The 17,835-nt window shown below is 39.4% G+C and overlaps 1 protein-coding gene across 2 annotated transcripts; it reads right to left on the minus strand.

The window, feature by feature from the left end:
* Nucleotides 1–75: 75 nt before the first annotated feature.
* On the minus strand, nt 76–13,028 carry LOC121899224 (CLK4-associating serine/arginine rich protein). 2 transcript variants are annotated; one of them, XM_042414888.1, is made up of 21 exons: nt 12,909–13,027; nt 11,341–11,480; nt 10,764–10,861; nt 10,133–10,234; nt 9,475–9,554; nt 9,162–9,246; nt 8,910–9,049; nt 8,376–8,472; nt 7,479–7,557; nt 7,316–7,389; nt 7,193–7,234; nt 6,919–7,107; nt 6,264–6,569; nt 5,991–6,176; nt 4,425–4,464; nt 2,996–3,056; nt 2,768–2,826; nt 2,643–2,689; nt 2,464–2,549; nt 2,207–2,231; nt 76–803 (listed from the first exon to the last, which is right to left on the minus strand). In XM_042414888.1, exons 2-21 carry the CDS (start codon nt 11,437–11,439, stop codon nt 761–763), a joined length of 1,938 nt encoding a protein of 645 aa, XP_042270822.1. In that variant the 5' UTR covers nt 11,440–11,480; nt 12,909–13,027; the 3' UTR covers nt 76–760. The 2 variants fall into 2 exon arrangements, with proteins under 2 accessions (XP_042270822.1, XP_042270823.1); XM_042414889.1 differs by lacking the exons at nt 76–803; nt 2,207–2,231; nt 2,464–2,549 and having other exon boundaries at nt 4,421–4,464; nt 12,909–13,028.
* Nucleotides 13,029–17,835: the final 4,807 nt, after the last annotated feature.

Raw genomic sequence — 17,835 nt, forward strand, 5'->3', positions numbered from 1 at the left:
CATTTCTACACATGTAGCCTGTAGATGCAATTTAACTCTTATTTTAGACAGAGACAAAAAAGGAAAATGGACAAGTCATTTCAAAATCACTTTTATTTGGACTTAAACATTCCACATTTTTGAGAACAAAAAAAAAAAAGTTATTTGCTGTGGTTTATTCATTGGCTGAGGGGAGACCTTTTTAAAAAAAAAAAAAAAAAAAAGCAGTCTTAAGTGTTAATTAATGCACAAACTTTGATTTCACCAGCTTTCATATACTGGTTTCAAAAGGATGTGTAGAAATATCCTGTGCATCAGTTCCCAGTTTAAAACTGTCTTTTAGTATTTCTTGTTAGAGAAAAGTAAAACGGTGGATGAGAACATCATGAAACGAGGAAGATGTAAGGAAAAAGTCAAAAGTATTGCTTAGTTTCATACACTTTGAAATATCAGTCTACATTAAGAAGATGAGTTCAGGCAGAAAAGGAAAAAAAAGGAGCATGCAGAAGTGAAGAAACCAATTTAATAACCTGTAGTATCTTTACAAGATGAATCCAAAATGAAAACTCATTCTTAGCTCGGCTGAACCAATCAGCTGCGTAGTTAGTGAAACTTAAGTATCACAATCAATGTACAGTACCAGAGAACATACGTGTTCAGGTTTACATGTGTCGGTTATTAACCGACATTCACTCAATCTGTCTCTTTCACTTTTAGCTTTATTGTTGGAAAGTATGTGCGTGTGCATCGGGATGCTGTAGGATGTTTTCCACACGTCAGCTTAGTATCGGTAGTATGGACTCCGCGATCGAGACCGTGACCTCCTGGAAAAATTAAAAAGAGGACGGTGAAGGATGGACTTCAGTATAAAAAGATGTGAGCTGCATAGATCTTAAAGTTTTTCCTTATCTGAATCAAGGGTCTAAGGATAGAGGATGTTGTTATCGCTGTACAGATTGTAAAGATAATTTGAGACAAATCTGTGATATTGGGCTGCTGTTGAAATAAAAACTTACTTGACTCGGTTTTTACAGACATTATAGATGCAAACACACCATCATCATCCTCACAAACCATCACCAACATAGATTTTGTTAGATTTTTTAAAAAATACATCAGTTTGGACAGCAGACAGCAGGTTCCAATCCTGCATCTAAAACTTTGGCAAAGGGCTGTTGCTTTTTTTTATATTGAGATGACAGATTGTTGCTTTAATGACACTGAAAATTAAAATAGTTTTAGTGGTTAAAGTGAATCGTAGTTGTTGACCTAAGACAATTTCATTTACATGAGACAGAAAAGTCAAATAAGGTTCATTTTTATTCATACAGCCTAATATCACAAGTCACAAATGTGCCTCAGGGGCCTTTATAATCTACAGCAATACAACATCCTGTAGACCCTCAATTCAAATAACGACCCCACTCCTAAAAAAACTTTAATGGGGTAAAAAAAGGAAGAAACCTCAGGAAGAGCAGCAGGACAGATCTCTTCTAGACATGCAATAGATGTGATCAATCTCCTGGGTCAATATATCAGTCGATATTAACATCTCTCACATATAGTTTATCATCCTGCGCGCATTTGTTGGCTGATATGTCAAAGATATCGCAGCAGAGAAAAGGCAAACACATGTTTGACGACATTTAGAAACAGTGTCTCCATCACTACAGTAGTTAGTAGGACAGTTTGTCCACCAGACACTGACAATTATAGTAATTTAACAAATTTAAAGGAATCTTATCAAAATGTTTGTTTATACTAGATGTAGAGATTAAAAAACTATGATTAACCAATATATTGTTATCTGATTGTTTAAACTCATATCAATAATCTAAAATTGGTTGGGCAATATTTGAGAGTTGACTTGAACCCTGATAAATAAAAAAATTTCTTAACTTTCTTTATAAAAGTAAATTAATCTATTGAATGAACTTAAAACTGCAGTTAATGTTTACGTACTACGAGGACAAAAACTGCCATCTATTAGAGTATTTTGCTTTGCTATAGATGATAATTTGGACCTGAATTATCTTCATCTTTGTTCTAGTTTGATTCTCAGGTCTTCGCCTCAGACTTACGTGAATATAACTCGAGTATCAGCAATAAAAATCGATGCAATTAGCCTTTGCCATAGCGTTTGTGCAATAATGCAAAGAAAGAACAACAACCCATAATTCATTCTGCTTCATCGGAGCTGTGCGGATTCTTGTGGCTTCTCACATACCTTCTGTATGAGCTGGATTCTCGGCCTGAGGGACAGAGGACACAGAGCCACTGTCAATACAATAACATGCCAGAACATCTTGAAACCTATAAAGCGGTTTGATGCCAGCAAATCAGACGGAGGCTAAGTTGATTAAATATTTTGGTTACTTTTGTTTGAACACGAAAGAATGCACACAGTAAACACTTGATGTTCTGATTTAAATAATTACATTGGATCCATATGCCTGCTGGCGATCAGAAACCTTTCAATCTTACCATATTTGGAAGGAGAAGGTGAGTGGCTCTGCCGCCCGTACTGTCTCTCCCATTCATCCCTCTCTTTCTCACGGCGCTCGCGCTCCCTAAACACAGAGCCTTTGGGTGAGACAATTGCAACACACACATACCAAACAGTCCACTTACGCACACGCACACACACACATACAGAGCCTTACTTCATGCGAATCTTGCGTGCCATGGCTCGTAGTTCTCCCTCTCGCTCCTGGAAAACAAACACAAAACGATGAAGGGAAATGGAGGATAATGAGAGTCAGTTTCTGCTGAAAAAAGGAACACACACCTGTCGTTTGTGTTCCTGCTGCTGGATCTTCACCTGGGCGGCTTTCTTATCCGCCTTGGCTGCAGGATGGGAAAACCCACAGGAAAGCACGTGAGAAAGTAAACAATAAAGTAATTTGTATTGTAAATGTTGTTGCATTATGTAAATTTGAGGTTAAAAAAAACAAACAAAAAAACACTGAGGTCTGTTCTGTACAGCCTCTAAACTGCAAAAACCACAAACACTCACACTGCTTGTTGAGTGCCTTCTGCATGCGGATCTTCAGCCGCTCCTGAGGGGTCATCTTGGGCTGCAGGTGACACAATTGTGTTAGCACAACCTTCCACAGCCTGGCAAACGTGTGAGTGTGTGTTTGAGTGTATGTTTATGTATGTGTGTGTGTGTGTGTGTGTGTGTGTGTGAGAGAGAGATCAAAAGGTACCGTGCCTTTATACAATTTCGATACTATCACCTTTATGTACAGTAGCTGGTGGAGATAAAAAGGCCACAGAGAAATTAATTACACGTTATGTTTGTTGAGTCAACAAGGACACACTGGAATCTTACTGGCTGAACAGGATATGCATCAGTGTATGTATGTGTGTGTGTGTGTGTGTGTGTGTGTGTGTGTGTGTGTGTGTGTGTGTGTGTGTGTGTGTGTGTGTAAGCAGGACAGGATCCAGTTACATAAACCTTTACACATGTGTTTGAAAAAAAAAAAAAAAAAAAAGAAAAAAAAATTATGAAGAGCATGTTCAGGTCCAGCGAGTTCAGAAAGTTCAGAAAGAGCCAGTGGCATTTTGTCACCGACACACCCATCACTGGGCCGTTAAAACCTGGCCAGGCAAGAAAAACTGCAGGTCACAACACTGCAGGCACGTTTAACAGAGGAGCAGAATTATAATCTTCACTCTATTTGCATGTTTGACTGTTCAGAGTATATTCAAATCATTCTGGACAGAAAACGAAACGGTCCAGAATGATAGACAGTAAACTACTACTTCATCTCTAGTCTTCAATCTGTATGTGGGACATTAAATATTTCATATTAAGACATCAGAGTGTGCTCTGCTGCTTGTTAAAACAAGCCCAGAATCTGCTGTCCAGAGCACACCCACCTAGTTTTTCATCAAAGACTTAAAAAAAGCTTCTGTTCTTAAAAGATCACTTGGCCAAAACCGATTCATTAGTTAAAACAAGACACATGGTCATAAGAGGAAATACACTTCCTCTTATGGCCATGAATATGTGAAAACACTGCACTATGTTTGAGACTACAAACAGATATAAAAACGCTCTCACACCCACATGTATATGTATACATGCATGCAGCACCCAGACTCAAAGCACAAAAAATGTCACAGTGTGTCTAAATGTTCACTCCATTTGCAGTCATTTTTTCAGTCACACTCCTCCCAACAAAACACTGAGAAGATGGAGAATACTGTAATGGTAATTTCAAAATAGATGATGGGCTTTGACTGCAGAGTATGTCCACTTTTTTTTTTTTTTTTTTTTTTAAGGGGGGAGAAAAAAAAGGAAAGATCACATGATTTTATTCTCTGTGGGCAACAATGGCTTCTACATCCCAGTCTGGAGGACAACCATGTCAGCCTGTCAGGGATGAGGGAGGCGTAGGCTTTAGCAAGAAACCCAGTTAGATCAAATTCTTACTGACTTTGGCAGCTCCCGTCTCTTTACCACCCGCAGTATCAGGCCTGGAGAGAGGACAGAAAAGAGGAAAAAAAAACTATTAGCCGAAGCAATGACATTCATATTCAAGACATTAAAAAAAAAAAAAGAAAGACTTTATACATCATGTCAAAGTGTACATAATGTATTAAAAGTATTACTGTGCAATGACCAGAAAAATGGCTTTATGACATTACTGAACTGATTGTGTTTAAATAGAATAAATGTTTACCAAAACAGACTCAGTTCTACACAACTACAATCTTCAAAAAACAAAAAAGGCCACTTTTAGACCAAGAAAATCACAACAGCTTAAAAAAACTACTGACGTGTTTCCCCCTATATTCACTCCGTGGAGCCCAGTGATTCCCCTAGAATTTTTTTCAGGCCTGGTGGTACGCACTGAAAAAACCCTAAAGTGACGATGGCATATTCGAGCAGTGGGCTTCGGTCAGGTGGTGCAGCAGGCGGTTTATATTTTCATTCAAATTTTTATTTGCTCAGTATATTCAAGACTTAAAACAAAGTGGTCATAAGGAGAGGATAACTAAATAAGCTGCATTTATTGCATAAAAATAAGCTTCCTCTCTCACTTCTTCCACTTCTGCATTTCTGCATTTGTTTGTCCGTCACCCACATACAGTCCTGGTGGCTCACCAGGCCTGTACAATTATAGGGGAAACATTGAGTGCCGCTACTAAAATTTCACACAATCATTGATATCAATGGGCTACTAATGATTTCACTCGCACACTGTGCAAACAAGATAACATCATGCGTTATCGTGGAACTGTTTAGAGTCATCGACTAGTGCATCAAATCCTCCCTCTCTTCATTCTGCAAAGGACATCTACATGAAAGGTACTTTTATAAGAGTAGTGTAGCTGCTTTAAGGAATAGGGCAGTGTGTAAGTGACAGTGAATGGTGAGCAGTAAGTTGGCAATATGGCAGTAAATGTACAGTACAGACTGCAGTGTGTCAGTTAATAAATGCTGCAGCTTCTCAAGACCAAGAAAGGTTGTGTGTGTTGTTTCCCCAACTGCTGGAAAAGTGAAGGGGGTTAGCCCCGAAGTTAGCGACAATGGCTTGACCTGACCAGGCTCACTTAAGGTGGACTGACCTTTAAGGTGGACTTGCTATTGTCATTTTAATGTCAATCTCAGCCGCTCCTAAACAAAGAAATGTCTGGCTACTGAGTCTCTTTTGAATTTTGATCAGCATCCCCCATCTCAATGCTTTTTATGACTTTTCAAGATTTCCAGTTCATAGACTACATGATCACATTAACCCCTTTTGGGTGTAGACATGAAACCCTGACAAAATCTAGTTTCAAAATGAGTTTCGGTAAAGTACCTGAAATGCTGACATTTGAATCAATCAGTCAAAAAAACCACATGTATACATTATGATGGAGAAGATAAAATGGTACAAAGCGTATCACCGCCTACTTATTTAGATCATTTTTTAGACAATTATGATCAGTGAATCACCAGCTTTTGCTTCTCTTCAGGAAATAAAAGATCTGCGATAACGTTTCAATGTTTTTCTTACTTTCTTAGCTTGTCACAGACGGTGGTGGTTGAGGGCTGGGCTCCTCTGTGAGCAGGCGAGGGACTGTGGTTGAGCCGGCTGGGAGACTGAGAGGGACTGCGGCTGCCGCTGTCTCCCCGCCGGTGTCCTCCACTGCTCCGCCCCCCTCGCCTCGAACTGCCCCCCTGCCGCGAGCTGGAACGGGATCTGGCAGAAAAGAAGAGCACTAGGGTCACTCTTATGTGCATTAAAACAGCAATTAAAGCGCCGTCGGAGGACACATAGGAGTTTTACCTCGTTCGTCTTCGTGCGGAGTATCGTCGCCTATCCCTGTCTCTGTCTCTCTCTCGCTCTCTGTCTCTGTCGTTCGACCGCGACCGCTCACGTCTCCTCCAGGATGTGGCCCCTCCGTTCCCTCCTCTGCCCCTGGAGTGAGATCTGGAGCGCCGTCTCGACCGCGAACGGGTCCGGGAACGACGCCCATCCCTTCCCCCGCGTCCTCGCCGGGCACGGTGCGAACGGGAGGAGGAGCGAGAGGAGGAGCGAGAGGAGGAGCGGGAGGAAGAGGAAGGGGAACGGCTGGAGGAGGACCTTCGTCTCCTGGACAAACAGAGACACAATTTTTTAGTAACAACACCAGCCCAGCACCTAGCCTATCTTCAGAATACTTTCCTGCTTTTAAGAAATCTTACTGAACTACAAAATAGTCTTTCAGATTTGTGTTTTGCATTTATTTGTATAATCTGTTGCTGTAATCTGACATGCACAATCATAGACTAGTAAACGTGCACTGATTTTATTTAAATCTATTGATCCACCTCGCCTACCAGTAAACATCAGTATGTCATCATCAGTATTCTGTCTGCCTGTGGTCATTTCAACGGTCAACAAAAATGACTGCAAGAGGAAAATAACCAATGAAAAGCCAGGAAGAGGGAAAGTTACCGACCGGGAGCCCCTGCTATGACCTGCAGGGTGCTGCAAGTTGGAGGGGGCGTGGCCAGAGTGAGGGGCGGCGGCTTGTGCTGCTGCTGCGGATTCGTCATCGCTGCCTCCGAAGCTGGTGATGAAGGTGATCTTCTCTGGACCTGGAGACCGAGACCGTGACCGCGACTCAGAGCTGGACTCTGACTCTGGTCTGAGAGGAAAAAAATACGGTTCAAGAACACAGAAAAACGGGCAACAGTTGAGGAAATAAAGAAGGATAATGAGGGTCAACTCACCGTTTATAGGGATCATATGTTGGGCTGTCTCTCCTTGCATAGCTGAAATACACGATAATGAGTAAATATGATGTATGTGGACTGTTAAGAAAAAATAACCTTCAAAGAACAACATAAACTTACCTGGGTGGGCTGATCTGTCTTCCTTTTAGTCTCTTCTCTCTGAACTCTCTCCTTTGCCTGCGAGAACGGCGGCCCTGAGGTAAAATATAACACGTCGTTTACAAAGTTGCAAACACAGACCAAATGACACACGCACAGATTCCTCAACGGATGTATTTCTTACAGAGTACATGGCCTTTTCTGCCTCCAGAGCCTTGGCATGTTTGATGGCCTCCACTTCCTCCTTGTCCTTCCTCAACATCCTGATAAACAGGTAACACATTCTCAGTGTTAAAATAATAATAAACACAATCTTTATGTTGACACTATAAAACATTAATGACATTTTTATTACAATTGCTTACTAAAATATAAACATAATAAAAGCTAAAAACACATGACAGAGCCGTACATTTGAATCTGGGTGACGATTCCTTTATTACCTCAAACATGGAGAGTTAAGTTTATTTCTTTCAGTTCGACAATCTAACATGAAACAAAATCCATGCAAAACTACTTGAAAACACTTTCACAGATTGTTTTAGAATATAACACGCTCTCCATGTCCATCGCAATGAAAGAAAATGTTCCTAAAGCGAACTCTACAACTCTTTTATGTTTTTGTTGATAGAGTTTTATGTCTTGATGCCCCATAAAGTTTTGGTTAAACAAACACCACTGACTAATTGTTGGTTCACGGATTCGTTAATGTTTGTAAAATACATAAAATGACGCCAGCATTTGAAGTAATTTATGTATATCATCTTTAGCAATCTTTTTTAACTTTTTAAGAGGTGGTCACCACTTAATCTTTTGGTTTGTTATCTGCTGGGTGTTAATAATTAAAAAACAGAACATAAGAACAAAATACCGATTACAAGCTACTAGCACCACACGCCCGTCTGCACACCATCTCCACGTTACTACTAACAAACCTGAGAAATTTGAATCCACTGAAATCAAGTAGATCTTAATCATAGGAACTACAGAACCAGTAATTATTGTATTTTCCAAACTTGCGCTTCTGGCTTTGTTCTATTTGAAATTTGAGACATACTGATGAAATACACTGAAATGTTACCTGACAAAGTCTCCTTCAGCCATTCCATATGGTGTCGCCATTTTGTTGAGATCCAACACCTGTTCCTGGTTCAGCTCGTCGACATCAACCTCCACATCTACACAAACATGACATGACGATAAACCTTTTAACACTTCAACATGTCTAAATACTTATCCTCATACTCGTATTTAACAATTATTCGAAAAGACAGATGATTTGCATTTTAAGATACTCAATTCATAGCAGGTAAGAAGGTTTAATGTAAACAGGAAAAACTTGGACGCTGAAAAAAAAAGACATTAGTTGTCATGATGAATAAATAATTATGTCTACATATATCAAGCCAGGTGAGTTTCTTTTTCCTTTAAAACTAATGAAGATCTATAAACTAAGAGATACTCATCGTACTTTGGTGCATATTTCTGCATTGCATCCTTCTTCCAACATCAGAGCTTGTTTTGGGTTTTCTTGTCTCTGTACTTTTATTTATTTATTTATTTTATTTTAATTTTTAATGTGTAAACCTCATTAGTACCAAACCCATTTCCTCACCAATATCTGGGATGCCTTCATCCTCTTCGGATTCACTGTTCTCTGAATTGTCTTCATCCTCTTTGTCCGACTGGGGTTCGGGCTCTGTCACAGTGCTGTCTTCATAGGTGTAACCAATAGTGGCCTTTTTCTCAGCCAGCCTGCACAAAGACAAAGATTTATCAACACATAGCTGCTGTAAATACTCCAGCGAGCAAACTAAGTGTAAAAGTAAGCGGATGAACCAGCCACTTTAACTTTTACATGACATACTTTTTCTTCTCTTCCTCATTTGGTTTCTGCAGGCCACCGTACAGCTCATCCAGGTAGATCTGGTATAAACACTGCTCCTCGGAGACTGCAAGGGGACAGCAGGGAGTTTAAGAGCACAACACGACTGCAAAATATACCCACTGAGGGCAAGTTAGCAGACCATTATAGCCACATTAAGAAAACATGAACACTGTGCATTTGAGAAAGGTAGTAACTGTGGTAAAATCAGGACTTGACAGTGTTGCACCATGAAGCCAATCATTGACATATGTAATTCACTGCTGACATGAAATTCTGTGAATAAAATACTCACTGTTGGCAAAGTCGTTCTGTACAAGGCCTCTGTAGCGCTCATAATTGCACTTCCTCTCCTCCATCTCCTGCTCTGGGGTTCTTTATAAGACAAAGAGAAGAAGATTTTCACATTTATCGCCTTGGTGAACACTCCAGTCTCACTGCTTCACTCCAGTCTTCTGGCTTCTAACGGAGGCTAAAAACATCTGACTAAGAAGTGATGTAGAAGGAGAAACTAAAAAGATAGTTTCATCAATGGACTATTAAATTACTCTCAGTTGTCAGGTTATTAGGTACGTAGGTAAATCCTACACACTGCACCTTTAAAAAAGGTATATATTGGTCATTATAGAGGCTGCAGTTTGTGGTGCTGTTCACTTTACTGTATGATACTGAGAGGTGTAGTGCTGGATGTTATTAGTTACACCCAAGTTTGAAAAGTCAAAACATTAGCGATGAAAAAGTCTATTCAACCTAGTCTCCAAACTCTCTCGAGTCACTAGAGACACTCTAGAAACCAGTGAAGTTTGTTTTTCTGTGTATCTGCTTGTAAAAATGTACAATAATCTGTGGAGGACATATGAATACACTCTTAACAGTTCAATCATAATGAATTAAACAACAAGAAATGGTCACAGCAAACAGGGTCGGGGGTTAAATGTGGCTCCAAGACTTACGATGTGCTGAGCAGTGGAGGGGTGTAGGTGGGGATGTAGTCCAGGTGAGCCCTTACATCAAACCTGTCGATCATGTTGTTGGCATCTCCTTGCCATGGCATCCTTTAGGGAAGAGGTATATAGTGATCAGCAAGCTCTCACATGCACTTCACATCTGATTTGTGTGATGTCTTGTATATATAGTGCGTTTATGGAATGGGGAAAAAAATGAAACACAAAAAACTGTTCACATAAAAGTCTCAAATCTTACACGATCCTGAATTGAATCTCAGATTCCAAAAGTAATTTTTAACATCATTAATTAAGAGGCAAGCATTTTGCCACCTTTTGGATTTATTAAAGTAATAACTAGTTTTAAAAAATGATATTTTATGAATATTAAGTACGCCATCGCCCAGTAACTAACATTAACAAACTTGTAGCACCAAACTAAAGCACTAACAAACACGCTGGCCAAACAACACACACTACAGCACTTCACAAAACTTCCTGCCAACTCTGATCAGGTGAAGAAAACAACTCAGTTCACAGTTTCATTCTTAGTACAGCGTAACATCAAGAATCACAATCAACTCGTCAGATTCCGAAAGATTCGCATGTCTAATGTGTGTGCGTGTTTGTGTTTCCTCACATGTTGATGGGACTCTCTGCAGCCAGAGCCACGGCAGGATCCAGGTGGATCTTGTAGGCTCGTCCGTGAACCTGAAGAAACTGAGCTGGATCTTTTTTCTGCGGAAACAAAAGGAGATGCAGTGAAAAGACGATAACAACACGTCTCCCCAACAAACCACAAGATAACTATAAACTACCATACAGTACATGCTGTTGTTAACTGATGTGTGGCATCCCTTAACTAACAAACCACCAAGTTGCCATTTTGACCTTTAACTCTTTAATCTTCTATTCAGACTAGAAGGACAATTAAGGCAACATGCATGTTAGTGTGTTGCGAGGTGAAGCAGAACTTGCCTCACAAAAATCTGTTCATTATTATTCAGAGTGCTGGTGAATGCTGCTGCTAGTGTCACAGTAAATTGTACTCATCTGTCATCCCAAGTTTAAATTAGACTCCATTTACACAGTTAAATAACAACTAACTATGAACCCAGATGAGATTTGAGGCTTGATGTCAAAGAGCTTCAATGCGGCAGCAATAATATGTAAGAATCACTTCACACAGTCTTCAGGTAGATGACAGTGTCTCTTACTATCTTCTCGTAGTACTCTCGCCGACGCTCGCCTCGGCGCTTGTAGTCTACCATCATGCCACGGAGCTTGCGCTCGTGTTTGCGGGCCTCCTGCCACATGACGGCTCCGCTGGGGGTGGGGGCGCGACGGGGCACGGCTGCTGCAGAGAGGCAAAGAAAGAAGACAGATGAGGGAGAGAGAGAGCACAAAGACAGCATGAGAAATGGAAATCAAGGACCATAAAGCAAGTGGAGTAGAAGTAGCCGACAAGACAGAAAACAGATGTACAAAGAATTACATTTCTTTATAAATTTTAAACTGAGACAAACCTCACAAACAGCTCAACTGAGAAACTGAGGCGCATAACTCCTGACTAGTTCCACGTCATTTCTTGTATATAGATAAAAAAAATACCTCCACCGCTGTCAACAGTGTTTATTCCACAAACATTTTGATAAGAATCCCTTAAATTTGTTCAATTAGTAGTTTTGTCCACCCTGTCTGATGGACAAACTAATGTAGTGATGGAGACACTGTTTCTAAATGATCTCAAACATGTGTTTGCCTTTTCTGTACTGCAATATCATGCAGATCCAAACTGCAGTTAACGTTGACACAGGGACAAAAACTATTGCCGTGAATTGAAGTTGATTCAATAGATTAATTTATTTTTCTATAAAAAAAATTAGAAATGTTTTTAATTTATCAAGGTTATAACTGATTACATTGAAAAACGTCCCCCCTCATGTATGTTAATGCAGTGGACAAAAAATCAAGAACACCATTCAATATAATGCACTCCAGTGACAACAACACCCACTACGACCTCAATAATAAACATTAAGTGAAATTATCACCTTTCTGACAATGTCAACAAAAAGTGAAAATGGATAAGCTTCATAAATGTGGACTTTAAGGCAGGGCTATTGTGTTGGATTACATTAGACTGTACTGGTGAACCTAATGACGTGGCCGGTGAGTGAAATTTGAGTTGCAAAAGCTGCATGAACCAAACAATGTTTCAGACATGACATTAAGAATCGCTTAATAAAATAATAACGACTAGAACTTTGCAGTCTGCTGATGACTGTTAAAGTTTTCAAAATCTCCGACGAAATTATCCGACTTGAGACTGTGTGGAGTTCATCATAATATCGATGGTAGCTGCTGCTTGTCAGTAATTGCAAAGTTGAAACCCAGCAGCATCTCATCAGAGGCATTTTTGTTTTGGAGTAATGCTGATAACTAGATGATATTGGCAGCTGGAGCTAACTTCTGCTATCGACGTTATCAAGCCAGTTATGTCACTGACTAGAAATATAATAAATTAGTCATTTGCAACTTCCTTTTAGAGGTTTTTTGGTATAAACAGAGGTAAGATGTTTTTTTGCATATTTAACGGCCTGATTGCGCATGCAGTCCGGGGGCCTCTCGGTTAGGTTAGGTTAGCCTAGCCTAGCCTAGCCTAGCTTAGCTTAGCTTAGTCTAGTTTTGACGTTACAAACAACGCGTGAACCACGGTCTAATTCACACCAACTTTAAATGCAGCTGTACAACGTATTCATCATTTTTAAATTAAACTGTGTACCTGTTTTACTGAACGCCAACACACACTGGGATTGTTATCGATCAGCTAAAGGCGATACGATATAGCGTACGCCTTCTTCTTCGCTTGTCTATTCTTGTTCTTCTTTGTCGACTTCTTCTTCGTCTCCTTGTTGGATTATGGCAGTGTGGGCGCTACTATCCCTATTACTGCCCTCCGCAGGACAAACATTTAATTGACACAATCACGCTTAATATTTTTCATATATAACCCTTAATCATACAGAACTGCTTTATGATCGGCTGGTGGTTCTTTCTGATTATATTTGCTACATTCCTGGAAAATATGCTTGACTGTTTTAGGACATTCACACTCACATGATCCAGTAGGATGTTTTCCTATAATGTGCAAGTACTGATTTGACCCGCAGTGTCCGAGCCTCAGTCTGCAAATTTTAACAGAATCCACAACATTAACTGGCCTTTTTAATCTGAGGATGAAGAGAAAGATAGTGCCTTCTTTTAGTCTCCTTTTCCCATAATCCCTGATATTCTCTTTCATCACCCTCCTTGATTTTTCCTCTAAGTTCCACTCTTCATAGGAATATATTTACATCTATTTCTCGGGACAATGACTGCATGTTTCCAATCCATTGGCAAACAAGCCTCTGCCCACACCGAGTTAAACAAAGCTAGAATTTCTTCCCGAACAAAATCATCTAAATGTTTGAATAATTCATAAGACAGCCCATCTCTCCCAGGAGTAGCTGCATCAGAGTTAATAGCATCCCTCAGTTCTTTCATAGTAAAAAACAAATTAACTGGATTGTCATTTTCTGAATTCCTGTCCAACTTCCACCGATGAATTAACATCAGTTTGGTCCTCTTCATACATCTCTCAACTCCCAGATTCCCAGAGCTGTTCACTGCTTGAGAAACACCAGCAAACATGTCAGCAAACATGTTTTCTCTGTTGGATACTGCTTCCACCTCAAAGTCCTGACATTCTGTGTACAGCTGACCACAAGCACCTTACAGGAGTCTCGCTTATCAGCAGCCGGCAAGCTGCTGCAGTCTGAGTTAGTCATATCAAGTGGATATCTGCAACATTTACCTTCTTTTTTAGCATAAAATTCTTTGTGTTTCCTCAGACAGTGTTTCCCTGTTGAGCTGCAGTGGAAGTATAGTAACAAAAAGAGAGACTTTGGCACTAAAAAGACTGTAACATTTAAAGATATCTACTTAATGTGACTCATTCGGACAGCTGAAGCTTCATATTAGCTTCAGATAAACTTTTAAATACGTTTTTGAACAGAGGGAGGCTTGTGGATTTTGTCCTCCATCACTTAGATTGTAAGTGCATTATGAAAGGATCTTCTAATGGTCAGTATGAACAGGAGGAATGATTATGGTGAGAAAAACCTGTTTTAATGTTCATTTGAGCACCTGGCTATTGTTTTAAGATAAACTTGAAAATTATGAACCCGTCCTTTAATAGTATCCTATTTAATAGTTTTATTTTAAAAAAAAAGTTTGAGTTGTTTCCAGTTACTTTGTTAGCTCATACCACTTGCCCGTTTTCACGTCATTTGCCAGTTGGTCATTCTTATTCTTCTTCTTTTTTTTTGGCTACATTGTTGGGATTTGTACATCTAATATGTGCAGATACATACTATATGTGGATATATGGATGATAAATGATCACTGATGTCTGATGATGAGAGATGCTCACTAAAGCAGTGGTGGAAGAAATATTCTGATCCTTTACTTAAGTAAAAGTATCAATACAGCAATGTAAAAATACTCCATTACAAGTAAAAGTACTGCATGAAAAATCTGACTTAAGTAAAAGTACATAAGTATTAGCAGCAAAGTACACATTTCATCCCTCTGACTGATATATTATTATATATGACATCATTAGATTATTAATACTGAAGCATCAGTGTGTAAGCAGCATGTTACTGTTGTAGCTGCTGGAGGTGGAGCTAGTTTGAACTACTTTATATACAGTTAACTAGTCTAGTCCAGTGGTTCCCAACCTAGGGGTCAGATCCCTCCAAAGGGTCACCAGATAAATCTGAGGGGTCGTGAGATGATTAATGGGAGAAGAAAGAAGGAAAAACAAAGTTCTGATACATAAGTCTGTTTTCAGTTTTTGGACTTTTTCTCTAATCTTTGATTTTTGGTGAAATATTGGATCATTTGAACATTTATTGAAATGAAACAACGTGAGAAGTTTAGAGGGAAAAATCACTATTTGGTGGAGCTGTTAACAACTCATAGACATCTGAAATGTGACCCTGACTACACACTGCTTTTTTTTTTTGTCAAAAGCCATAAAGGTTGGAAACCACTGGTTTCATCTAACAATGTGTTGTATTTTAAAAGCTTGTTTTATTATCCATTGTGTCAAATCTTCATCTGAAAAATAACTAAAGCTGTCAAATAAATGTAGTGGAGTAGAAAGTACAATATTTCCCTCTGAATTATACCTCAAAATTGTACTTAAGTACAGTAAATGTACGTAGATACTTTCCACCACTTCACTGAAGTAAGAATGGTCACACTAGTCATCGCCTACACTCACTGTTGTTGGTGCATTTTAAGTTTCTGTACCTGCTGTGGCCACTAGATGTCCCTGTAAGACATGATAGATGTCCACAGCTTTTAAGTACACTTTACTCAAAACTTTATCTCAAAACTCTTTTTTATGACTATGAATTTATTGTGTCACCCGAGATAAACTGAACTAATTTAAAAAAAATCTCACCCTTGCAAATGAGGATTTATTATAAAAGTATATTTTATATGCTGTAGGCCTTGTATACAAGTTGAAAGGTTGATCCCCACTGACAAGTCAAACATTTCTTAAACCCCAGATTATCCTATATTTGTACTTTTACCCACTGGCTGTCAGGAGAGTTCAGGACAGAAACCAGAATGAGTTTCTTTTCAAGGTGCTGAAAGTCTCAAAGAGGAACTGACAGAAACATAAAAACCAGCCTCTGTGAGTCTAGCCTTGACCCGAGGTCATGGCTTCAAACCTGGAGGGAACAAACTCACATGCAAGCATGAGCTGCATCACTGTCGACACTTTGGATATAACAGAAGAGTTAAAATTACTTCGTACTGACTTTCGTACTGATATATTATATATGTTAGGAACTTAAAGGTCTTTGGACAGCAACCTCTCATGTGAATGTAAACTTTCTAATCTTGTGGGCTGAGATCCAACATCCTGGGGCGCACAGCAGGTGTAAAAAGGGTCGTATACATATAGTAGTGTGTGTGTGTTTGCATGTGTGTATGTGTACTCTATTTCCTACATTTCCTCCTGAGCAGGGTGGTGACAGGAAGCCGGCGCTCATTTCCAGTCTGTCACAGTTTGCACGGGCCAAAGGTCACATTTGTCACATCCATTTGCCCATTAACTGTCGCTGCTGTGACCTTGCAGTCACTTTACACTGCTCCGACACACAAACCCCTTCCTTTCACACAATGTCGCCGAATTTATCATCTAAAGACATGAGTGGATGCAATGAGTGTAAGCTGACATACAATAACAGATATATGTGTTGGAAATATTTGATCATTTATTTGTTAAACCTAAAGTATTAGAAAAATCACAAACTAAAAGTTGTGTTTACAATATAGTTTGTTGTCCTCAGGGACCAGTAAGTGTGTTTAATAGCAACTTTCCAACAACAGACGACTTTCTCACAACCGCACAGTCGTTCTTGAGGAAGACGGGGGTCAGTGAGGTGGCTTTCCATTTTTTTCCTGGCACCGTCCACGGCATTGTTTGTGAATGTGTGTCAGAGAGAGAGAGACAGAGAGAGAGAGAGAGAGTGAGAGACCTTGTGCATACAGTGACCCACTGACCCAGTCGTAACGACAATGGGCCATGTGCTCCATCATAAAATATCCTCCCCTGGGCCTCTGACAATGATATGAAGAAGAAAACTTGTATAACACACACAAAGGGGGAGAAGCTCTTCATTCTCTCTTGCAAAGACAACTTTTACTAATCATTTACATTTTTAGAATAACTTTTATTCATCTATGATCTTGATTTTCTATATCTTCAATCGTACTGTGTAATGTCACACCTTTTCCTAACTATGTGAACTTGACACTACTTACCTGTTTAACCCTTTACACCTTGATTTTCTCCTCTAAATTTTCTCTTAATCTGCTTTAGAGGACAAGTTGACAATTTTTCAAGTCTGCCCTAAAACAACAGTCAAGTGCCCAAATGAACATTGACACATGTTTTTCTTGCCATAATCATTCCTGCTGTTCATACTGACCATGAGAAGACACTTACAATGTAAGTGATGTACGCCAAAATCCACAAGCCTCCTTCTGTGCAAAAGTAGTTGAAAAGTTTATCTGAAGCTAATATGAAGCTTCAGCCGTCCAAATTAGTCAAATCAAGTAGATATCTTTCAACGTTACAGTCTTTTTAGTGCCAAATTCCCTCTTTTTGTTATAATCTTTCCACCGTAGCTGAACGGTCAAACAGTCAGTTGAGAAACAAATAGGGATTTTTTTTTATTAAAAAGACTGTAAATGTGGAAGGTATCCACTTGATATGACTAACCCAAACTGCTGAAGCCTCATATTCTCTTCAGATAAACTTTTTAATACCTTTTGGCTCAAATTGAGGACTGTGGATTTTGTCCATTAATTACATTGAAAGCGCATTTGAAGGGGATCATTTAACAGCCATTATGAACAGGAGGAATGATTTGTTTTAAGACAGACTTTTGACTTTTGTGACATCTGTTTGTTCCAGCATTTCACTGACGCTGTATGGTGCTTACAGTGAGAGAAATATTCAATGTTTATTCTCTCTTGCAGACTGTAGTTATTAATCTCTGCGTGGCAGCTCTGACAACTCCCCAGCAGCAACTGGAAGACCCGAGCACTGCTGATTTATGAGTATAAGCAATAATAAATTTAAA

Source organism: Thunnus maccoyii, chromosome 6, assembly GCF_910596095.1.
Source record: "Thunnus maccoyii chromosome 6, fThuMac1.1, whole genome shotgun sequence".
In the NCBI taxonomy this organism is placed as follows: domain Eukaryota; kingdom Metazoa; phylum Chordata; class Actinopteri; order Scombriformes; family Scombridae; genus Thunnus; species Thunnus maccoyii.

Coding starts and splice junctions, on each gene's coding strand:
- LOC121899224 (XM_042414888.1), bottom strand. CDS start 11,439: ATGTGGCAGGAGGCCCGCAAACACGAGCGCAAGCTCCGTGGCATGATG. Junction 7,235..7,315: donor AGACAGATCAGCCCACCCAG/GTAAGTTTATGT, acceptor CGTGTATTTCAG/CTATGCAAGGAGAGACAGCC. Junction 2,550..2,642: donor GCACGCAAGATTCGCATGAA/GTAAGGCTCTGT, acceptor CTCTGTGTTTAG/GGAGCGCGAGCGCCGTGAGA.